The sequence below is a fragment of the Dermochelys coriacea genome, chromosome 19, assembly GCF_009764565.3.
Source record: "Dermochelys coriacea isolate rDerCor1 chromosome 19, rDerCor1.pri.v4, whole genome shotgun sequence".
NCBI lineage: Eukaryota > Metazoa > Chordata > Testudines > Dermochelyidae > Dermochelys > Dermochelys coriacea.
In genome coordinates, this window is record NC_050086.2 from 6716942 (window position 1) to 6741851 (window position 24910).

Sequence of the window (24910 nt, forward strand, 5' to 3'; positions counted from 1 at the left end):
CAGACCAAACCATTCATCAAAGGGTATCTGGAGAATTAAGATACCTTAAACATTTTTTTTTTTAAAGTTGAAAGGAAGGTAAGGCCCATACAGAGACCTGTAAATGAAATGAGCAAAAGTAAGCATCATAAATTCAGTCCTGCTATAAATACACTGGCTTCAAAAGATGAATACAGGTCAGTTTTCTTACCAATAGGGGTAGAGGACACACTAAGCAATCACCCAAAGCCTCTAATTTCAATGGTGACGTTTTTCAACGGTGATCTACAAAACAAGTAGACCCCCTCCCTCCCTTGACTACAAAGAGGAGTAACAATTCACACCAACTTAGAAATGTCATTTTTATTACAAAGATTTTCAAAATAAAAAGCATCTTTTAAAAAACCACAATATATTTCCCCCCCAGACACACAGATTCAGTGATCTCTCTCACTTCACAAAAACATAAAAGAGCAGGAGGAGCCGCAGTCAGCTTCAAGAGCCTAGACATGGTGGAAAAGAAAAGTACTTAAAAAAATAGAACATTTAAAAATAAACCTAAGTTAGCAGCATTACTGGAGTTGAACCCATCAGCAGCGCTCAGTGGGAGGTACAGATATGCTAGTGGACAGAGGTATCCCCCTGAGAAAACAGCAAGTGAAAGCTGCCTGCAGAACTTCTGGGAGGCTGGAGCTCAGTGAAGCATTTCACAGAAAGCTCATCCAATGATTAGTTATGAGAAGTGAGATGCAAGGTAAAGGCCAGTTCTGTTCTCAAGCGACAGTTAGGGGGTGCTGCTGTTCCATTACAAAGACAGCAGCTTAAGTTGCAGGTTCAAAGGCTTCTCCACAGTTACTGGCCTGGACAACAAGGAGAAAGATCCTATCCAAAAACATTTGTGCTTCACATCAGATGAGAATTTCCAGCAAGTGCCAAATTAACAAGCGGTTTCAGCCAGGCTCTTCGCAGTCTGGTCTTTAGCTGACTTGGGATTTCTGTAATGGTTTCAGTCTAGGACCTAGATCAGCACTCAGAATGCACATTATGTGATCACAGGTAGCTTAGTGGGGAAAAAGCAGGAGGACAATGGGCAGTAATGCATTTTCCCCCACATAGGGGTTTCGGTATATGAAGAAAAATATTTCTTTGAGCCCTTCTCTCTCATATGAGATGTATAATGCTGCCACACTAACTTCACTTAAAAGGATCCACTTTAGAAAGTTTTATTTAAAACACCAGCTACCTGGTAGATTTTAATTTTGTGCTATACAGATCTATACCTTAGAGCAGGGCACCTTGGGCTGATACACCAGGGAACTTTACATATTTACTTTCAAACTGCTTCAACTCCTTCCACAAATCTACTGCAGATAGCCAACTTTATTCAAGAACTGCACTATTTGACCCTGAGAACTGGCATCAGCTTGCAGTTACTTACTATGGTATAATTGGACCAAAGACCATAGGAGCAGTTTCTCTCACAGGCATAAGGTGGGAATTCAAAGTTCTCCCACAAAGTTTCATGGCCATATTTCCACCTGACCTGAAAGTCAGACACTATTTCTACTTTAAAAAAAAAAAAATCAGTATTCTCCCAGGGGTTATTTCAAAGAGAAGGTAGAGGGGAGGAAAATGATTTAAAAAAAAAAAAAAAAAAACACCACACACCAAAGAGGCAGTGGAAGGCAAGAGTGAAACTTCCCTGTCACTAATTCTGAGTAGTGCAGGTCTGTCTACTCAGAATCCTCCCCATCTGCTCTCTGTGGAATGCAGCAAGGAATAATTTACAGTTCTTAAGTCATTTATATATTTATATAGAAATATATACAGAAACATATAAAATATAAATCCTGTGGAATGGGAGGCTACCAGAGAAGCAAAAACTTATAACTATGTACTGAAAGGTATTGTCCAGCTGCAGTCATCTTAGGCCGATTTAGTCTCTTCCTTTACCCTGTAGAGCCAAGAGTGGAGAGCGTGGGTTAAGCAACTGACAAGGAAGAATTAGATTGTGATCAAGGGTAGCAAAATAGTGGAGCAGCATGTTAAAGACTTTACCCTTAGGTCCTGTCCTAACAAATGCACTAACATCTGTCCTTATCTTACACACAATGCAAAATATTTTTAAGCACTTCTCTAGCACCTTTCATCCAAGGACCTCAAAGTGCTTTACCAAAAGAGGGCCTTGGGTATTATCTATAATTTAGAGATGGAGAAACTCAGATACAGGCACCTACAGGGAGCACCTAGAAAACCATCCTGCTCAACTCCCAGTTACATTGCATCCTAAAGTGGGGAGGGAAAAATCCATAAGGCAGAAGTAGGTCTCACCCTTTGGGTTCTGCTTTCTCCTCTTTGGCTTTTTCCTCTTCTTTCTCATCTAGAAAAGAAAAACCCCAAATAGCAAAGAGGCAAAGAAATAGCAACCACTCACCAGCCCCACCTGGCAGAATCAGACACCAGTCAGGGAGGTCCGATTACATTAGAAATCACTGGTGAGGCAGTCACTTTCAAAGTTACATTAGAAAAGCGAACAGATAATGCCAGCTACTCTGCATGTGTGGGGCAGAGTTTGGAAACCGGGAAACCCTTCAGGGATCTACACTTGAAGCCATAGTCTGGGGCAGCAACCTGTTTTGAGCCACTTGTGGCACCCTGAAGCTCTGTTTTCTATTGTCCTCCAAATAGTCATAAATCTTCACAGTAAGTACAGCAGTTGTCCCAGCAGAGACTCAGACAGCTTGTGTTTGAGGTCAACTAAGCTGCAGAATGTTTTTGGGTGGCAGTGACAAAAGATTTTTGCAAATCTGGCAACAGGCTGGATTATACCAGATCTCAGGGAGCCCGTAATGATACGGCTCAGGTTGTAGCCTTTATGTAGTCATTCTGAAGAGTCCCCTAACAGTCACATCATTCTAAGCTTGTTACACACATATTTCTCTTTGGAACAGGTTAGAACGGTCAGTGGCTCAGGCTGCATTTGCTGACATGTGGTGCATGGTTTGTTAAAGATAGATTAGCCACCGATTCACAGCCCTACACTGTCTGCCAATGAAGAGAACTGTCGCCAATGCTTTGTTGATGAAATAGAAACACTAGGAGGGCCCCACTGCGGCAAGCCAGTATAAAGGTAATTAGGGCAAGTGGCTAGACACTATGGTATTCTGACGGAGTTTGGGGTTACGAAGCCCATAACCCCAAGGAACCAGACAACTCAGATGTTTATTCCTCCCCTTCCCAAAATACCTAAAGCCTCACACTGAAGCTTTAGCAGAGGGATGATCATTAGGTCAGTTGGAGTAGAGCTATGAGGGCAATAGCACAGAAGTATCAGACATTGTCTCAAAGCCCAAGGAATACTTTGGTTTTCCATCTTAGTGGTAATTGTTGGGATGGTGACACAAGGACAGAATTTAACAGTTGTCAGACCAGAGCTGACCTTGGTAAACCCACCTGAAACCAGAATCTGAGAAAGAGTCTTTGTTGTCTTGGAAAAGAAGAAAACTCCCCAGCTTGGGTGAAATTAGAGCACTCATGGAGAGTACACAAGTCAGTCAGTGCTTAAAATGTGAGGATGGAGATGGTTAGAAGGGGTCACAAACCTGGCAACATTTGTTGTTGTTTGTTTTAATTAAGCCAGGTTGCACTTTAAGCACTGTTTTATCAAAGCAGCTGCCCCAGATTATGAGACACCCCCCCCCCCACCAACACGCTCTTTCCAGATGCGTTAAGCACTGTGGTCAGTCCCATGTGTCACTGGGGTGTTGCTGCTAAACTCCTGTTCTCTATTAGCCTGCCATGCAACCTGGATTTAAAATCTGGCAGCTCCTTCAAGGTTCCCATTGATAGTGAAGTGGTTCAAACCATCTCTCTCACTCCCACACATCAATCATCAGCAATCTAGAAGATGAACCGCAGAAATGTTAACTTCTGCAACAGACACAGCTTTATTCATCCCTCACATTACAGAGTCCTGCATATAGGACCAGCTCTTGGGAGCAGTCCGACATACTGCTAGTTCCAGTTTTACACCTACCTTTCTTCTCCTCCTCCTCCTTATCATCTTCTGCTTTTACACGCTTTGACTTCTTAAAATTGGCAACATTTTTGCGACCACCTTCCCCTTCATCTTCAGAGTCTGAGAATTCTTCATCACAGGCTATTCTCTTGTCAGCAGAGCGCACTGAGAGCAAAGAGGGAGAAGCTACTTCAGGTCACACTGGAGTCTTTTTCCCAGGGGTCCGTAAGGCAGTAAATGTATTTAGGAAAGTACATGTGCACACATGGAATGCTCTACCATGCCAAGAAACTCTACTACTGTTCAGCAATACAACAATCCTACTGGAGTCACAGCTTAGCCAACTACCTGCAGCAGCCAAGATCAGAATCGGAGATCTCTCAGTGCAACCTGTATACGTGCCTTGGATTAAGTTTACAGCAGGATGTCTAGAGCTGCCAGCACAAACAGGTTAACTAACTTCACACTGGGAAAATCTGACTCCAGACCCCAAAGGGCATAAGACAGTCTGGATATAAGCTAGTGTTTTCACAGCTAATGGGCGACTTTTGCTAGAACAGTAGGAGCCTTGTCTTCTGGCAGCATAAACGGACGTTACAACTTTCAGTGTTTTGTCAGTCATTTCCCCCCAGAAGGCTTTGGCAATCGTTCGAGCTCTAATATTAAAATGTAGATTGTTTCATTAAGGAAGTTATCTAGCAATAGCACTGAGTCACCAAGGGAAGGTTCAGCAGCATGCTCCGTGATCTCGCAAGGCAACCTGCCCACAGCCGGGCACCTACTCGAAATGCGTTTGTCAGGATCCTCTTCATCTTCATCTCCGCTGTCCTCCTGCACAGCATCCTCAGGAATTGGCTGCATCTGGACACCAGGGGCATGAGGGAGCATGCGTAGATTCTCAAATAGCCGCTGCCTACAACCAGCAAAAAAACAAACAAACCAAAAACCCCACACACTGGTGATCTAAAAAGCATTATCAGAAACAAGCCCCCAGCGTAAGGGACCAATCTCGCTATGAGAGACAGACAACACTTACTTAATCTTCTCAAGATACTCATTGGTGTTCTGGTTGGTCATGTTCGAAGGACTGATGTGGAGCTTAAAGTCTGGTCCAAAGTATTCAAAATAGTCATTATATGGAAGCTCTGCACAAAGATTAGAACACAGAATAACCTTGATTGGTTACTGGTCTGGGATTGAAATAGCAAACATCACGTGAGCGTCAATGTGCTATGAGAATAAATGAAACATTTCCTTTTGGGGGTGACTGGAGCTCTCCTGGGATGCTCAGAAAAACATAACTTTGTGACAGTGGAGCCAAAGACTATTCGCTGCTTTAACCCCATGGTGCCCACAACAGGCCTTTTAGTTTCAATGAGATGGCAGGACACCCCAACCATTGTGTGCTGAAGGGGAAAAAGAGTTTCTCTGGAGGTACTAGAGGACTAGAACACCCCACATACGCAGCAGCAACTCAGAGAACTCGAACGCAATAAAAGTCAGCAGCTAGTGAAGTGTCCAGGGTACTTCACAGGCCTCCTACGCCTACTCAGAGCAATTTAATTTTCCCCAACCTCTATTACTAGACACCCATCCTCTCAATACAACACACGATAGCCTTACCATTTGGAATTTCCGTGTCCAAAGCCACAGCAGTCTCATAAGTCCAGCATCTAGCCACGTTGCGGATTGTGTAGCCACCCCCTCCTAGCATCAGCATAGGCAAGTTAAAACTCTTTACGAACTCCACACACTTGGCATGACCTGCAGCAAAGGGAACGGGAGAAAGTTCATAGCCTCACTGGGTAACTGGACAGTAAGCTTTTCAACACAGTGATTACATCAATCACACAAGTGCCACCACAGATACTGTATTTTACATGTCTGAGCTTTCCTCAAGGCCACCCCCCTAGTTGGACTGCTTTGCTAGAAGCAGTGTGCTCTTACCTTTGATGGTCAGATTAAAACAGCCCAATCTGTCCCCTGACAGAGAATCCGATCCACACTGTAAGGCAACTGCACTAGGCTGGAATGTCTCCATCACTTTAGATATCACCTGGACAAGAAATCAGTTGTTACACTCTCCCGTGAGACGATGCCACAGCAACACAATGAAATCCATGTCAGCAGCTGACATGGAGATATTCCCTGATGCCTCAATGGCTGTTGCCTCCCCCCCATATTGGTGACATTGAAACTCTTACAGATAAGAATCTGCAAGTGACTGGCTGTAATTGTCAAGTAGAAATAAACACTAGGGAATCTTACAGCACAGGATTGCATCTCCCCTTATCAGAGTATCACTAGAAAAAGACAAAGCAGCATCCCAGACTCACTCAGAAAAAGGCTTACCGGCTTAAATATTGCCTCATAGGATTCATCATCAATTCCATCCCGGAGAGGATAGTTGACAGCATAATACTTGCCTTTGCCTGCACCAATATCCTATTCGAGTGAGACAGGAAAGACCACAGGGTCACCAGAGAACAAACGCCAACATACACGTGCCAACGTAAAAAAGGAAAGTCTGGGATTCCACCAGGTTTATCAGAATCTAAGCCAAGGCACTTGGGGACAAATTCAGTCTTGGCATAAGCGGGAACGATTCCAGTGACTTCAACAGAGGATTAGCCATGGAGTAAGTGGGTACATTTGGCCTTTGCATTCAACTAATCAATCTAGACATAACGTAGCTAACGGAGAGTAATGAGAGGTTAGAGTCAAGAAAGGGAGTAAAACAGCACCTTGGAATTCTACTGAAACAACAGCCCTTGCCTCAGCATCTAGTCAAACATTCAACTGAGACAAACTGGAGTCACAAGGTCTATGCAACTTGGGCCTCATTGAGAAGGTCATTAAAAAGTCCAAACAGGTGGGCTTTGTATTGCCCCCAGTTACAAGCCAATAGCAGATTTAGAGGAAACAGGTTCCACAAGCAAGGATGCTCTACTGAGAATACTTTTACTGCTTGCCCGAAAAAGTTCAATCCCAGGAACAGACATGAAGAGCATCTTGCTGCGATACGATACATGGGAAGGAACAATCCCTAGTGACATCTACTGTCTCACTCTGGGCCTGTGAGTTCTCAGTTGCACATTCTGCTAGTAAAAACTGTACATCGTGCAGATCCAGTAGCGCTGCAGAAAAGCCAAATTTTATTCTTTCCTGCATCAAGGACAGTGGAAAACTGGCCATTAAGATTCCTGTTCCAGACGCTTCACTGTTGGCAATGACGTACAGAGCCGAATGCGAATCAGGCTGCAGTCAGATACCAGGCTGAGCCTGCAGTATTGATAGTTGGAGGAATCTTACAAGAGTCTAGTTTTGATTTTTAAAAACAAACAAACATCTTCCATCTACAGAACACACTACCACACCAAAGCACTTGAGAAAAAAAAAAAATCTTTTCACTCACTGCTGTAGCGTGGCCGCTTGTAGGATTGAATGTGGCAGCTAGCTACAAGTACATATCACCGCATAACTTAGGACAGGCAGTGACAATACTGCACCCAACTAAAACTCGAGGGGGAATTTAGGTCAGAACGCCATTACCCTAACTGGCATCAGACCATGACTCTAGGGTTAACATCCCTACCTCTTGAGAAGAGCATGGCATTGTCAATGACCACAAGCAGGCAGGACCCCAGTTGTGTCTCATTTGAGACACAGCACCTCCAGATAATCATGTCCCAGCATGGGCCATGAGGCTCAGCACCAACTCAGAGGGAGGAATGCCACCATCTGAGTCATCAGTACCACTGCCGCAGCACAAGGTGCTCCTTCTTTGTCGGTCTCCCATTCAAGTACTGGCATGGCTAGACCGTGTATAACTTGTGAGATCAAAGCAATAGGGCCACCAGGGGAACATGGACGTCAGTTTGCCAATATATATGGCCCACCAAGTTGTTCAGAGTCCCACACTATGAGGCTGTCGAGTAACTGACATCTGATGTCTGGGCATTGTTACTGCATAAGACTAAGCACCCGCTCAAAGAACAAAGTTAACTGTCACACACATTTCCCATTAAACAAAAGGCTACCATTTTGAGAGAGTCCATCTAAACCAGTGAACAAAGAAACAGCGTTTTAGTGAAATTAGTTGGACAGTGAATAGATGGAACAAATCAAATTCCAGGGGAAGTTTCTACTAAGCCTCCATTCTCACCCGCAGATCCCCTGTTCCTGGGAAGTATTCTCCGTACTTATGAAAGGATGCAGTCATGACACGGTCTGTGGTGTAAAAGGCTTCCTCCACGCCATCTCCATGGTGAATATCAATGTCAATATACAGCACCCTCTGGTGGTACCTAGAATCAGAAGGGAGTCAAAACGCTGCATTTCTTCAGAATGGAAACAGTCTTGACCAGCAGAGTAAATGGGAGGAGAGCAAAGACTGTGGTGCTAATCCCTAGGCTGTATGATTACCAACTTGCTGTCTCTCTCTGAAGTCTCTAAGCAAAACAGATGCGGAGCACTGACATATGCCTTGAACTGGTTGGCAGTGGAACAGAATCACCGAGGAAACCAAAGTGGCTATTGCTGCAGCAACTGATCTTTGATCAATTCAGTTTATACAGACTCAATCTGTGAATTGCACATTTTACATCCAAGCCTCCTACTTAGAGCTGCATAATGACAAAAGTTGCCAGGATGGTAAAGATCACGACATTACAGGAGTGCCACTTTTTTGTGCCAAGGAAGAAGCACCAAAGAGTGATCACACAGTGCCTCCAGGCCTTTCATCTACTGCATCATACCATAAGTACAGCAACCCCTACTGAAGAGAGGGTACTGAGTTTGTATTGTGGTGCTTGTTTGGGGTTTGCTTTTGCTGGGGGGGGGGGTGGTTTTTGGTGTGACTTGTGTTTCCCAGATTAACAGGACTTAGGTGGGAAGGCGATGACAGATACGGAGGCAGCTGTGGGAGTGACTCCTGTAGTGGAAGACACATTGAGGATGACTGGATGTGGAAGCTGTGGTATGTACATGATCCTGGAGGGGGGAACCGGTAAGAATTTTTTCTGCATGAAATGTCGTCTGATAGAGCTGATGGAGGAAAAGATCCGAGGTTTGGAGATGCAGGTGGAAAGTCTGGTTAAGTTTAGGAAGGGGTTTGAGCAGATGATGGAGCAAAGATATGAGGTATCTGAAGGGAAATGCTCAGACTCACAGATGGAAGCAGGGCTGGGGAATTTTGAGGAGAGACTGGATGAGGAAAGTGGTCAGTGGAAACATGTGACTCAAAGAACCAGGCAGAGAAAAAGACGGGCTAGTGAAGGAGAAATAGAGCTTAGGAACAGGTTTGCAGAGTTGGAAAATGAAGAAGGGGCTCAGCAGGTACTTGTTGAAGGTGGAAGGGTAAGGAAGAAGAGAAGAGAGGCTAGTCCTATAGAAAAAGGGGAAGAGTCAAGGGAGACTACACCAAATATGAGCCCCAGGAGGATACAGGATGGGTTGAAGAAGATTGTAAGGGAAAATAGGAATGGAAAGAACTTGCAGCCAGAGGGAACAGGGGAAAGACTGGAGAATAGCACTGTCACCAGGAAAAGGCAGATCTATGTGATCGGGGACTCTTTATTGAGAAGAATAGACAGGCCTGTAACTAGAGCTGATCCTGAGAATAGAAGGGTGTGCTGTCTTCCGGGTGCTAAGATACGGGATGTAGACCTGAGGTTGAAAAGGATCCTAAAGGGAGCGGGAAAGAATCCCCTAATTATCCTTCATGTGGGAACAAATGATACGGCTAGATTCTCGCTGGAAAGTATTAAAGGAGACTATGCTAGGCTGGGGAAGACGCTTAAGGAAATTGAGGCTCAGGTGATCTTTAGCGGGATCCTTCCTGTTCCTAGAGAAGGGCAACAAAGGTCTGACAAGATTATGACTGTCAACAGATGGCTTAGGCAGTGGTGCTATAAGGAGGGCTTTGGGATGTATGGCCACTGGGAGGCATTCACGGACAGAGGTCAGTTCTCTCGGGATGGACTTCATCTGAGTAGGGAAGAAAATAGACTTCTAGGATCGAGGCTGGCACAACTGATAGAGAGCTTTAAACTAGGAATTGGGGGGAGATGGATGGGAGATGTCCAGAAAATCTCCACGCCAGATTTTAGCATTGAGAGGGAAGAAGATGAAGTAAGAAAGGATACAGCCGTGGGTAGGAGAATGTATACAAGGAGCGAGGGCGGTGTGGATACTAGTCTAAAAGGTTATACTGGCTGTAGAATGACTGTGCCTAATAGGGTACAAGATGTAAGTGAGTCCAAACAGCAAAAATTAAGATGTTTGTACACCAATGCGAGGAGTCTAGGTAACAAAATGGAGGAACTAGAGCTACTGGTGCAGGAAGTGAAACCAGATATTATAGGGATAACAGAAACATGGTGGAATAGTAGTCATGACTGGACTACAGGTATTGAAGGGTATGTGCTCTTTAGGAAAGATAGAAACAAAGGTAAAGGGGGTGGAGTAGCACTGTATATCAATGATGAGGTAGAATGTAAAGAAATAAGAAGCGATGCAATGGATAAGACAGAGTCCGTCTGGGCAAAAATTACATTGGGGAAGAAAACTAGTAAAGCCTCTCCTACGATAGTGCTTGGGGTGTGCTATAGACCTCCGGGATCTAATTTGGATATGGATAGAGCCCTTTTTAATGTCTTTAATAAAGTAAATACTAATGGAAACTGCGTGATCATGGGAGACTTTAACTTCCCAGATATAGACTGGAGGACCAGTGCTAGTAATAATAATAGGGCTCAGATTTTCCTAGATGCGATAGCTGATGGATTCCTTCATCAAGTAGTTGCTGAACCGACTAGAGGGGATGCCATTTTAGATTTAATTTTGGTGAGTAGCGAGGACCTCATAGAAGAAATGGTTGTAGGGGACAATCTTGGCTCAAGTGATCATGAGCTAATTCAGTTCAAACTAAATGGAAGGATTAACAAAAATAAATCTGCAACTAGGGTTTTTGATTTCAAAAGGGCTGACTTTCAAAAATTAAGGTAATTAGTTAGGGAAGTGGATTGGACTGAAGAACTTATGGATCTAAAGGTAGAGGAGGCCTGGGATTACTTTAAATCAAAACTGCAGAAGCTATCGGAAGCTTGTATCCCAAGAAAGGGGAAAAAATTCATAGGAAGGAGTTGTAGACCAAGCTGGATGAGCAAGCATCTTAGAGAGGTGATTAAGAAGAAGCAGAAAGCATACAGGGAGTGGAAGATGGGAGGGATCAGCAAGGAAAGCTACCTAATTGAGGTCAGAACATGTAGGGATCAAGTGAGACAGGCTAAAAGTCGAGTAGAGTTGGACCTTGCAAAGGGAATTAAAACCAATAGTAAAAGGTTCTATAGCCATATAAATAAGAAGAAAACTAAGAAGGAAGAAGTGGGGCCGCTTAACACTGAGGATGGAGTGGAGGTTAAAGATAATCTAGGCCTGGCCCAATATCTAAACAAATACTTTGCCTCAGTCTTTAATAAGGCTAAAGAGGATCTTGGGGATAATGGTAGCATGACAAATGGGAAGGAGGATATAGAGGTAGATATTACCATATCAGAGGTAGAAGCGAAACTGAAACAGCTTAATGGGACTAAATCGGGGGGCCCAGATAATCTTCATCCAAGAATATTAAAGGAATTGGCACCTGAAATTGCAAGCCCATTAGCAAGAATTTTTAATGAATCTGTAAACTCAGGAATAGTACTGAATGATTGGAGAATTGCTAATATAGTTCCTATTTTTAAGAAAGGAAAAAAAAGTGATCCGGGTAACTACAGGCCAGTTAGTTTGACATCTGTAGTATGCAAGGTCCTGGAAAAAATTTTGAAGGAGAAATTAGTTAAGGACATTGAAGTCAATGGTAAATGGGACAAAATACAACATGGTTTTACAAAAGGTAGATCATGCCAAACCAACCTAATCTCCTTTTTTGAAAAGGTAACAGATTTTTTAGATAAAGGAAATGCAGTGGATCTAATTTACCTAGATTTCAGTAAGGCATCTGATACCGTGCCACATGGGGAATTATTAATTAAATTGGAGAAGATGGAGATCAATATGAACATCAAAAGGTGGATAAGGAATTGGTTAAAGGGGAGACTGCAACGGGTCCTACTGAAAGGCGAACTGTCAGGTTGGAGGGAGGTTACCAGTGGAGTTCCTCAGGGATCGGTTTTGGGACCAATCTTATTTAATCTTTTTATTACTGACCTTGGCACAAAAAGTGGGAGTGTGCTAATGAAGTTTGCAGATGATACAAAGCTGGGAGGTATTGCCAATTTGGAGAAGGATCGGGATATTATACAGGAGGATCTGGATGACCTTGTAAACTGGAGTAATAGTAATAGGATGAAATTTAATAGTGAGAAGTGTAAGGTTATGCATTTAGGGATTAATAACAAGAATTTTAGTTACAAGTTGGGGACGCATCAATTAGAAGTAACGGAAGAGGGGAAGGACCTTGGAGTATTGGTTGATCATAGGATGACTATGAGCTGCCAATGTGATATGGCTGTGAAAAAAGCTAATGCGGTTTTGGGATGCATCAGGAGAGGCATTTCCAGTAGGGATAAGGAGGTTTTAGTACCGTTATACAAGGCACTGGTGAGACCTCACCTAGAACACTGTGTGCAGTTCTGGTCTCCCATGTTTAAAAAGGATGAATTCAAACTGGAGCAGGTACAGAGAAGGGCTACTAGGATGATCCGAGGAATGGACAACTGGTCTTATGAAAGGAGACTTAAGGAGCTTGGCTTGTTTAGCCTAACTAAAAGAAGGTTGAGGGGAGATATGATTGCTCTCTATAAATATATCGGAGGGATAAATATAGGAGAGGGAGAGGAATTATTTAAGCTCAGCACCAATGTGGACACAAGAACAAATGGGTATAAACTGGCCACCAGGAAGTTTAGACTTGAAATCAGACGAAGGTTTTTAACCATCAGAGGAGTGAAGTTTTGGAATAGCCTTCCAAGGGAAGCAGTGGGGGCAAAAGATCTATCTGGTTTTAAGATTCTACTCGATAAGTTTATGGAGGAGATGGTATGATGGGATAATGGGATTTTGGTAAGTAATTGATCTTTAAATATTCAGGGTAAATAGGCCAAATCCCCTGAGATGGGATATTAGATGGATGGGATCTGAGTTACTATAGAAAATTCTTTCCTGGATATCTGGCTGGTGAATCTTGCCCATATGCTCAGGGTTTAGCTGATTGCCATATTTGGGGTTGGGAAGGAATTTTCCTCCAGGGCAGATTGGAGAGGCCCTGGAGGTTTTTCGCCTTCCTCTGTAGCATGGGGCATGGTTAACTTGAGGGAGGGTTCTCTGCTCCTTGAAGTCTTTGAACCATGATTTAAAGACTTCAATAGCTCAGACATGGGTGAGGTTTTTCATAGGAGTGGGTGGGTGAGTTTCTGTGGCCTGCGCTGTGCAGGAGGTCGGACTAGATGATCAGAATGGTCCCTTCTGACCTTAGTATCTATGAATCCAAAAAAGATGTCTGATTAAGCCCTCCCGAGAAATGACACAGCTAACAAGGTAACAAAAAAGAGCAAATTGGGAAGAAAGTGGTAAGGATTCTAAGAAAATGCATCACAACAGACAAACAAAAGGGATAAGAAGTACTGCACATACTTTAATAGCTCCAAGATGGCTAACACAATGTCGTTGACATAACAGAAGCCAGAAGCCTCCGATTTCTTAGCGTGGTGAAGGCCTCCTGCCCAATTCACAGCAATATCTGTCTGTTGCTTGTTCAGCTTCACAGCGCTGGCTGCAGGGAGAAGAATTGCAGAACGTTAGCATGAAAGACAGAATGGAGCCCTGACAAACTCTGGAGAACACACAGAGGTCTCCTGCCCTGTGGGGTCATGTGTGTCATTCCATATGCCTGTGTGTATATTACAGTACAAATATCAAAGATTTAAACAACACTGGATTTCTCATACGAACCGGTAAGGCAGAAGACTCTCAGCTAAGGGGGGACACTACACTGATCTCTCTTCTACAGAGATACTACAGTAACGTAAACAGATTAAGCATCTATTTTTGCAGTACAGCCTTGCTCCCGTTTCACACCTGTAGTTCAGAACATAAATGGGGTGCCTGGTTTAAAAACAGGTCCACAGCCCACTAGCTCTTGCTAGCTTGAGTCACAGTTAAAGTACAGTTTAGTTTTATTTATCAGTTTCCTAAAGATAAACCTTTCATGGATAGCTTTATCTCATGCACACAGTTAGCTTTGTTTAGTCCTTTGTATAGATAACTAGGCAAAGGGATCCCCCAAAAACCCTACAGCTTGCACACAATTCCACTACGTGGTTCCGTTTGGTTCAGATGGTTCCATGGTGTAATGGTTAGCACTCTGGACTTTGAATCCAGCAATCTGAGTTCAAATCTCAGCAGAACCTAGAATTTTTTGCCAGAAGCTGGGATTGGGCAACAGAGGATGGATCACTTGGCGATTACCTGTTCTGTTCATTCCCTCTGGGGCACCTGGCATTGGCCACTATACGAAGACAGGATACTGGGCTAGATGGACCTTTGGTCTGACCCAGTATGGCCGTTCTTATATTCACAGACTTCAGTGCAACTTTGCACGGGTCTAAGGGTCAACACAGATGAATCCTTTTGTAGGATCAGAGCCTTAGTGATAAGAGACTGGAATAGCTACTTCAGATGTATCTGTCAGCTGGACAAGCATATGTTTATCTTTTTGGTTTTTGAGTGTAGTCAGACTTTATATTTCAGAAAATAAGGATATCTATAAGTCTGTAGTCAGCCTCAAAGCTTTTAAGCATGTGCACAGTAAAAGTCTCTCAACGCTGCATTAATCTGTGGCAAAAACTCACTAATAAGGATGCCATTTTATTTTAAATGATACAGGTTTTAGAGAGTTTATTGAAATCGTCCTGCTTTTGTTTTTCCTTCTTATCAAAAAGAGACAAGTGGATTTCTTTTTGTAAAACAAAACACCTGCTCTGAGGTTGTGGTTACACAGACCTGGAACAAGATTTTATAAAAAACAAGATATCTTTAAATAAACCAAGGTTTCAACAACATAGATGGCTAACTTTATTGAAACACAGTCATTCACGAGGCTTTCATTCCATACACAGAAATTCTTCAACATGACCACTTAAGTGATCTTTGGATGAGAGAGAATATGGCTCATATTGAAGAGCCAGACCTTACATATAGTCATAAAGCATTCTCAACCACCAACCAATCTCATTCCAATGCACTGGGACTTGAGAATGATCACAACATGTCAGCCCAATTATTTTAAGGAATCTAGAAATGTCTCCAACATCACATTTCTTTTCTGACAGAGCAACATTATAGACATTCTCCTAAAAAGAGAAAGCATCTAGGATTCTTGTGCTTACCAACAGAGCCTCCTGCAGACAGCTGACAAAATTCAAACAACCCATCAAAAACCGGGCAATCTTCCCCAACATTGACTTGAAAAAGAAAGAAAGTGTTAGCATGACAAGCCTGCATACAAGAGGCAAAGTTTATGATGTAAATCTAACTTAAGGACATAAACTCAGTAAAGAATCAAATATCTTAGCATCGTTTATGTAATTTACGTGTATAATAAATAAAATGTTCAATGAGAAGTAGACACTCATCCCTTCACTAAAGACGTCATTGTATCAGTCATCAGTTGTTGCAACCTTCTCTTCAGTCTTTGCTCAGCCCACTGCCATTACTGTGACAGCTTGCAGGAAGGGACAGAATCTGCACTTAAGTTTGTAAAAGCTCTCTGTTGGTACAGAGAGATGCTATAAGTGCAAGTCCCCTGCTGCACTTGAGACACTAAAGAATGAAACCAGCATTTCACATGCACTGTGGATCTACACAACAGTTGCACCACCTAGTGGAATAAGCTACAATAAAACCCAAATGTCAGTTAATTATGTTAGAAAGTAAGTCGTGACACTATCAATTTTAAAAAAAAAAATCACACTGTGCAAACAGGTCTCCTTCAATGTTAGTTACTAACATCACCTTAGATTATCAAGACTGAACATTCAAAAGTTCAGTTTGATTCTCATGAGGTATGCTGTTCATTTACTTTGTGCATTTCATATCTTGGATTAAAAAAAACCACCAATTTTTCTTCTAGGTTCTCAATCCTGAAGCATGTTTGGGTTGGAAACACTGCAGGGAAATCACTTATTTCCAAATAATTTTTCCTATTAGAAATGTTTACATGATTTTTTAAAAGTTTCATTGGGCCTATGTTTTGCAAAACCTGTTTTTACAAAAATCTGTATGGTGTAACAAAGTTGAGCGGAACTTTTCCCTTTGTACTTAGAGACGGGACCAGTCAAGCTTGAATCTTCCCAGCATGAGAAATGCTGCCTTCATTCAATTCTTCGCCTCCAAAAAGACTAGCGAAAAATCATGTTTGGAGACAGAACAGATGAATGAACAAGTTTAAGTAGTCTCCAGATTTAAATGGAGCTCATTTCTTATGGACTGTACAAATCAGGAAAGTCCAAATTAAGTGTTCCAATTTGTACAACTGTTCCAGTGGGGCATGGTAAGTAGCAGTGGTTGAATAGTTCCCTCATCAGAGATGTGTGGGAATCTATTCCCAGCAAGCGGGGAGGTCTGTTATCTGTTGCTGCAGAATGCAAGCTTCCCATTGCAACAAATTAAATTTCTAGCCCTTACGGCTGCAGTATAATCTTCTTGAGTCTTCAGACAGAGTATCGATGGACTGAGATTAAAGAGACCGTTTAGCATCACTGCTACCATTCAGAACCTTGTGGGCTGCAGCAAAAAGGACAATATTTGACAGTGTGACTCTGCTTCTGCTTGGCAAAGATATGGCCCTCTGTATAAGCAGAAGCAAATGGTGGAGTTATTCATTCATATGGAGATCTCTTCTCACCAAGCCCTTCAAAGCAGCCGGGAGATCAAGCCTTTTACATCAATATGTGGCTCTGGATGGGGAAGAGAAAAAGTTCTCTCTCATTTCCAACAGCTAGAGCAGGGCCAGGAGCTTCATATGTATAATACGCCCATTAGTCAGAGCCCAATATAATACTACCTAGCTCTTATATGGCACTTTTCCTCAAAAGACCTCAGAGCACTTTACAAAGGGGTCAGTATCATTATCTCCATTGCATAGATGGAGAAAACTGAGGCACAGAGTGGCAAAGTGACTTGCCCAAGGTCACCCAGCAAGCCAGTGGCAGAGCCAGGAATAGAACACAAGTGTCCCAGTCCAGTGCCCTACCCATTAGGCCACTCTGTCACTCATATCAAAGATGGGAGTCCCCAGGATAGCACCCCTGTGGAAATCCCAGCACCCACTCCTTTCTCAACAGCTAAGAACAGAAAGGAGACTAGGCTCTTCACCAGAGACTGGCTTTGCACTTGGGTGATGGGGCCCCATCACCTCCATCTTTAATCTCTATTTCCGGCTCATAGGATTAGTCCCGTGGCTAGGTGGTGGTGGACATATTTTGCAAGCCCTGTTAAGGAGGGGACATTGGACTGAATTGTGAATTGGCTTTTGTCTCACCTCCATATGTACTGAAAATTTTTCACATTTAATTTCCTTGAAGTAAAACCCTTGCTTGGAAGTACAGTATAGAAAATGCCAAGCTGACCAGAGGGAGACCAGTGTGGGTGTTTATGAACCATTCCAGTCTCAGCGGTAAGCAGTTAGGTTTGTGTAAATATGTACTTTAGTATGTTAAGGCATATTATTTATCCCAGGAAGTACTTTGGTACACATTGCACATATTACTCATTCCTTTAGTCGTTACACTCAGGTACCTAAATACAGTGTGCATTTTGGCTCACAATAGTTTAAAACTGCATATAATTCACCCTCTAGAACATAAATCTTTCAAGAGAGTTAATAGGGGATTACATATACACTTCATAAAAATAAGCCCCATGGGCCAACAATTCAGCAGATTTCAGGAATGAAGAGAATGCACACAACCAATATACTGTTTTAGGGAACTCTTAGCAATTGTATTTGTCCAAATCAGCCAGAAACTATAGTTTATTACCTATTAATTGTTGAAAAATGTTAGCACAGAGCTGCAGAAAGTCTGAAAAGGTATTTAAGATTCTATAACATGAAAGCTGCAAACGTGGATTTTTCCACATGGCGGGGGGGGAGGAAATCTATACATCTGAGAATATTCTAAGGCCAGAAAGAACTTTAGTCATTTAGTCCAACATCCTGCATAATACAGATGAAGTTGCCTGTCAGGTACGACATCAGAATTGAAACTAACACCACTTTCAGCACTGAGGACCTGGTCCTGAAAATCTCAGTGGACTTCAGCTGAAGTTCTGTGCATTTGAATTCAGGGCTTGCAGGATCTAAATCTGAGTCAGAACAGAACAAATTGTGAAGCTGGAATTTAAGCAGCCAGATTTCTTGATGCTGACCGATAAAAATCACAATATTTTATACTCTTAAGGAATGAATTCCACAGATCTCTAGAAATAGCCCCAAAAGGAACAGAGTTACCAACAACATATCCCCTATTGCAATAGGAAATAGTGACACTGGTGTTCCCAGATTATGAAAATATTACATTGATCTACAGATTCTAAAATAAAGACCTGCTCTCTGCATATCTACCATACAACCGTACTCCTGCTTCAAAAAAAACAAAAAAAACAAAAAAAACCCCAACCCATCCTCCCAATATCTGGGAAAGTTGGTCCCCAGAACGTCCCCATTATTAACAACTCCAGAACCTTATGTTACAAGTTGCTTATGCAGAATACCTATTGTACAGGTATGTCCACACTGTTCCATTTATAAGCTAGAAAAGAAGATGAAAGAGCTTCCACCAACCTCAAGATCAAAGGAGTTAGGGACAGACCCACACTGGAGGAAAACAGTGTGGAACTCTGACAAAAAAATAATAATCTAATTGGTTAGGTGAACATGAAAAAAAAAGTTTCAGAAGATTTTCCCTACTGTTTTGACAATGAGCTCAAAGAGCTAACCAGGGTTCTCAGGACTAAAGCAATTCAGGTTAGAAGCTGGAATACCATACGCATAGCTTACATCTCTGCATCTGCTTGCTGTACTCAGACATGTTATCAGGGCGAATAGATCTCAGAAATTTAATGTAGTCATCACTATGATACTTGGTCATTTCTTCTGCATTTGCTTTGTGGGGGCGCTGCAAGGAGAGAACAAAACAAGGTTTATTTGACCTATATTCCTTCTCCCTCTCTAATGCCTGCCTCCAACCCCAAATTTACTCTCAAGAATAGCAACAGCTAAAGCCAGTGCTATTAAAGCAAAAATAAGTCTACTTTCGAAGGGGAAGAGGAATGTTATGATAGGAGACTGGAGCTTTTTACTATACTTAGGCATAGAAGATAGTCAAGGTACAGGGAGAAAAACATTTCCCATTTTCTATATATAGATTACCTGAACTTTGGAACAAAACAAGGAACACCCCGCTAAACACAAGAGCAGTGGAAGTCTTAAATGCAACAATCTCTTTAAATTAACTTCACCCTGACATTGGTCATTCCCCAGGAATATTTTCCAACTGTTTTTCCTCCATCTTGCTTCTCCACAAGTTCCCAATAAAACACCTGAGAGTCTGCAAGACCCTGTGTCATTGCAATACAGTGACTGCTTAGGAAGTGCGTCAAGCCCCTCCATACAAGCTTCCTACTTCTCTCTCCATGTCCGGGCCTATACTTACATAGATCTCCATTTTTCTGTAAAGGCCATAGTTCAGCAGTAGATTGTGGGTCATTCGGATCCTGTGGGGTTTCATTGGATGGCCCTGGCCATAATAGTAGTTTCCAACATCCCCTGAGAGTGATAAGCATTTGGTTATAGTGGAAAAGAACATTTTCTCCTCTGAGTAACATCACTGCAGAGGAAGATGACAGGAGTCACCTCTAGTTAAGTCTCATCTGACCTTTATTTTGTCATTTTCTCTTTTCTACAGCAATACGTATGCTTGTCATGCTTCCCCTCCCCCAGATTTAGACCAACTCTATCAGAGTCTCATGGAAGACTGGATAATTGAGGTCTTCCAAAACCGAGTAAGTTTTCAGTGCATCTAACAGATGTTGGGGAACATGACACTGCTGCAAATCATTGAGGTTTGATTAATCAAGTTTGTACCATACATGGAAAGATCCCATCATGTACAAAAGCTAAAATGCAGCTTCTATGGGGCAAGAACAGCATCGACAGGCATTACACATAACTGTCCCTTCGTGCCATCATCTCCCAAAATTAGAAACCTTCTACAGTCACCTCCATATGGTTTCACTGCTGTATTTAACGAAGGTACATGTTTCCTTGAGAAACTACTGTATAGCCTAAGTTTTGGTCTGGAGCCAGGAACTCTCAAGTTCTAACGCCAGCTCAAACAATATCTTGTCTAATAGCCTCAGGCAAATCACTTGGTTTCTTCACCTGTAAAATGGCAATAATGTTTCTTAACTCGCAGGGGCAGGTGTGTGTGTCCGTTGTGATGCTAAGACTAGTTAATGCCTGCAATGCACTTTGAAGATAAACAACATCCTAATATTTTATGGCTCCAATTATTTTAATTCATCCGTCCTTACCAGCCTGTGCATCCAGGCCTATCCTATCGGTGACTCACACTCAACACTGACCAAAAAAAAAAAAAAAAAAAAAAAGTTAACTAGTTTCACAACCCCAAACCATCGTAGGAGATGAGCGCGCCAATCTGGTCTGGCAGGTGACTCAGTTGAGAGTACGTAATGTTTCGTCATAGATCTCAACATTCAGGAGTACTTTGCGCAGCCCCCGCAGCCGGCAGAGACTGAAACCTTTTCTACGCTTCCCCTAGTGCACACAGAGTAAAACTACAATTTCCACTGGTGGAATTTAACTGTGCTTGAAAGTGGGGTAGACTGCAGCTTTCCTTGTCTACAAAAGAACTCTGCACTGGTGCAGCAATACCAATGCTGAAAATTAGGTTAATTCCAAGCATTAACAAGGCCTGAAAGAACCACAGAGGAAGCCGAAGAGCCTAGCTAGTGAATCATCTGGCAGCCAGCACCTTCTGAATACCAAACTAATAGTCACTTGTCTTCTACCCTCCAATGAAATGCACTGGACAACTCACAAGTGATTTGAACTGAGCAGTCTATCTCGAGGTTTATTTTGCTAAACCAAGTTATTTACCAGTTCTCTTTTTATAAGCAGTGGGAATGTCTTTGCAGCCTCTAGGGTATGTCTACACGGCGAAAAAGACATGTTCTTAATTTGGGTTAGCTAAATTAGGTTAAAATAGCAGTGAAGACATGGCAACTCTGCTTTTAAGTTAGGTTAAGGGCTCAAGTTAAAGCCTACGGGGAGCCTGGGGCTAAATTTGAGCTGCTAACCTGAGCTGTTGTATCTTCACTGTTATTTTAACCCAAACAACCTAACTCAGATTAAACTAAATTTAAGAGTACCCCCACTTTTTACTTTTTTTTTTGTGTGCTGTGTATACATACCCTAAGATGCTATTACAAGCTGAACTCTACCAGCATCCTAGTCTATGTATATACCAATAAAAAAAAAGTTTTATCATCACTAACAAGCATTACCTATCCCGCTGTAAGAACATGCTGGAGACAAAGCACTATAGTTTTACTATTAGATCAAGCATAGGCAGGCAGTGGGGGAGCTAGAGTTCTGACCTTGCAGTTACCTTGTGATAAAAGCTACAAATGCCTTGTCCCCTCGTCAGATTTTACAGCGATAAAACTAACGCATGTTAGTTATCCGCTGTAAAAAAAACAAAAACAAAACACACACCATCTTTCCATCCATGACTACAAAGCCCTAGTTTATCACTGATCACCCATCCGTGAGTACAAGTGTGAAAATTGTGCATCTCCAGACACAAGGGGCACTGTGGACCCTCAGATAGAGCTTTCATTCACCATCCGACAGTCACTACATGGGTACAGCATTCCCACAACTATCACCACCAGAGACCAGTATTTCCAGGAACTCTGAAGAATGCATCCAAAACCTCAGGGCACTAATGTGGCAGTGACAGGTCACAAATACTTTGATTTTATGTCTAATGTGCACAGATCAGCTGTAGATATTAGAAGGATGAAAGTCAGACTTGCAATATCCTGGCAACTGGCCTAACCTAAGGTCCCAATCCAGCAACAAGTTTTGCAGGGGTCAACCCACATCTAGCACTGTGCGCATGCAGAGGTAGATCTCGTTTTGGAACCCGGCCTAATGTTGTAAGTTACTGTACTGAAGAGATAAAAGTCCCTGATACATAGCTGATGGAGCAGAGCACTTAAATAAACCATACTAAAATGCCTGAATAATCACTAAAAACAGCTTCTAACCCCACAATAAGACGACTAATAGTTATTCTGCTACAAGGATTAAAAATATTATGATACACATTATGATTACACAACATCTTTTACAAAGGAAGATCACAACCTGCAAGAGATCATTTCATCCGTCACTGACACACACCACCTGCTGGCAAGGAACACAGCAGCAAGTGTGGAATGGCAAACAGCAGTTACGTGACTGCAATTTCTCCCACTGAACTACAGGGGAAGAAAGGGAGGCAAAGCAGAATTACCCAGGTTGCAATTTGGCCAGGGCACCAGGGGCTAACACCCAACATTTGGGGAAGTGTCATGGAATGATTAAATAAACACAAATCCCCCCCCATACCCAGTACCTACACCCACAGTGCAGCCAAGCATATGCCTGGTGTTAAGCAATACCCCTGGCTACAGAGCCTCCCCAACTAAAACCAAGCAGCTGTTCTAAGGAGAGACAGAAAGAAAAAGGTCTGATTGATATTACCACTACAGATCTGAAAGAGTTTTCAAAAGCATCAAGAAGAGCCCCCCCCTCCTCCTCACCCCCCCCGCCGGCTCCCCTCCAGCCCCCCCTCCTCCTCACCCCCCCCGCCGGCTCCCCTCCAGCCCCCCCTCCTCCTCCTCCTCCTCACCCCCCCCGCCGGCTCCCCTCCAGCCCCCCCCCTCCTCCTCCTCCTCACCCCCCCCCGCCGGCTCCCCTCCAGCCCCCCCTCCTCCTCCTCCTCCTCACCCCCCCCGCCGGCTCCCCTCCAGCCCCCCCTCCTCCTCCTCCTCCTCACCCCCCCCGCCGGCTCCCCTCCAGCCCCCCCTCCTCCTCCTCCTCCTCACCCCCCCCGCCGGCTCCCCTCCAGCCCCCCCTCCTCCTCCCCTCCAGCCCCCCCTCCTCCTCCTCCTCCTCACCCCCCCCGCCGGCTCCCCTCCAGCCCCCCCTCCTCCTCCTCCTCCTCACCCCCCCCGCCGGCTCCCCTCCAGCCCCCCCTCCTCCTCCTCCTCCTCACCCCCCCGCCGGCTCCCCTCCAGCCCCCCCTCCCCTCCTCCTCCTCACCCCCCCGCCGGCTCCCCTCCAGCCCCCCCTCCTCCTCCTCACCCCCCCACCGGCTCCCCTCCAGTCCCCCCTCCTCCTCCTCCTCCTCACCCCCCCCGCCGGCTCCCCTCCAGCCCCCCCTCCTCCTCCTCCTCCTCACCCCCCCCCGCCGGCTCCCCTCCAGCCCCCCCTCCTCACCCCCCCACCGGCTCCCCTCCAGTCCCCCCTCCTCCTCCTCCTCCTCACCCCCCCCGCCGGCTCCCCTCCAGCCCCCCCTCCTCCTCCTCACCCCCCCACCGGCTCCCCTCCAGTCCCCCCTCCTCCTCCTCGCCCCCCCCCGCCGGCTCCCCTCCAGCCCCCCTCCTCCTCCTCCTCCTCCTCGCCCCCCCCGCCGGCTCCCCTCCAGCCCCCCCCTCCTCCTCCTCCTCCTCCTCCTCCCGCAGGCCCTTCCCCAGCGCCCCTTGTCTTCCCCCCCGCCCAAAGCCTCCTGCTTCCGCTTCACTGCCCCCAGCGAGGACCGGCCCGGGGCTCTCACCGTCATAGTAGTAACAGACTTTCCGCTTGGTCCCCTGTGTCAGCGCCATTTTCCTGCCTCCCGATCGCACCAAACCCTCCCGCAGCGCAACCAAACGCGCCCCGGGGGCTAACCACCCCGCGAGCACTTCCTCCCGCCCCCGCGGGGCAGCAGACCTATCGGGGAGTGGTTTGGAGCCACTTCCCTCGGAGTAGCCAATGAGAAGTCAGGTAGGGCGGGGCGGTAGGATTAGCAGGGTAGGTAGAGCGCAAGTGTTCCTGGACTGTACCATTCCTAGAGAAGAGAGAAAAAAGGAGGAACGGGTTGGCAGGACTGTACCACTTCCGAAGAATGGGGTTATGGTCAGACCGGAGTTTACCATTCCTGGGGCGGGGAGGTCAGGGGAAAGTACCATTACTCAGAGAATGTGGGGGGGAATCACACAGGCAGGTTCTATTCCCAGGAGAGGAATCGGGGCTGACAGGACTGAACCATTCTCACAGAAGGGCAGCTGGGCTAAACCACTTGACACTTGCTGCCACGACATCACGTGCCACATGGCTGTCCCCACATTGCCATTTGATCCCTTGCACTGCCCAGGGTGTGGACGCGCCCACGGGCCTGGCTGGAGCCCAGTGGGGCAGGGCTACCATGGGATGGGGGGGGTAGCAGTAGTCCCAGAATGCACTGGGGCCACCATGTCTAGAGGGGAATTGGGGGGCACGATGTGTCTGCCCCAGCTGCCGGGGGCAGGGGGGGAGGACGCATTAGGGTGACCAGACGTCCCCACATTGGGGCTTTGTCTTAGATAGAGCGACTGTCCTTCTCCTTCCTCGCTCCCAAAAAAGAGTGTCCTGATTTTTCACACTTCATGGTCCATTCCTACCACATCCATGGTCCATTTTCGTAAATTTCACAGTCATGGCATTTTAAAAATGTTGACTGTCATGGTTTCAGATATTTAAATCTTAAATGTCCCGGTGTTGTAACAAAGCATGAATATATACTTAAAAACAGCAAAATA

General features: G+C 44.5%; 1 protein-coding gene across 2 annotated transcripts; it reads right to left on the bottom strand.

The window, feature by feature from the left end:
* Positions 1–327: 327 nt before the first annotated feature.
* Positions 328–24118, bottom strand: HDAC1 (histone deacetylase 1). Of its 2 annotated transcripts, XM_038377584.2 has the most exons (14): positions 23908–24118; positions 19714–19826; positions 19059–19176; positions 15388–15462; positions 13634–13772; positions 8163–8304; positions 6350–6442; positions 5945–6053; positions 5621–5761; positions 5034–5142; positions 4780–4910; positions 4016–4162; positions 2311–2359; positions 328–1933 (listed from the first exon to the last, which is right to left on the bottom strand). In XM_038377584.2, exons 1-14 carry the CDS (start codon positions 23954–23956, stop codon positions 1906–1908), a joined length of 1443 nt encoding a protein of 480 aa, XP_038233512.1. In that variant the 5' UTR covers positions 23957–24118; the 3' UTR covers positions 328–1905. The 2 variants fall into 2 exon arrangements, with proteins under 2 accessions (XP_038233512.1, XP_043361882.1); XM_043505947.1 differs by lacking the exons at positions 328–1933; positions 2311–2359 and adding an exon at positions 3474–3879.
* Positions 24119–24910: the final 792 nt, after the last annotated feature.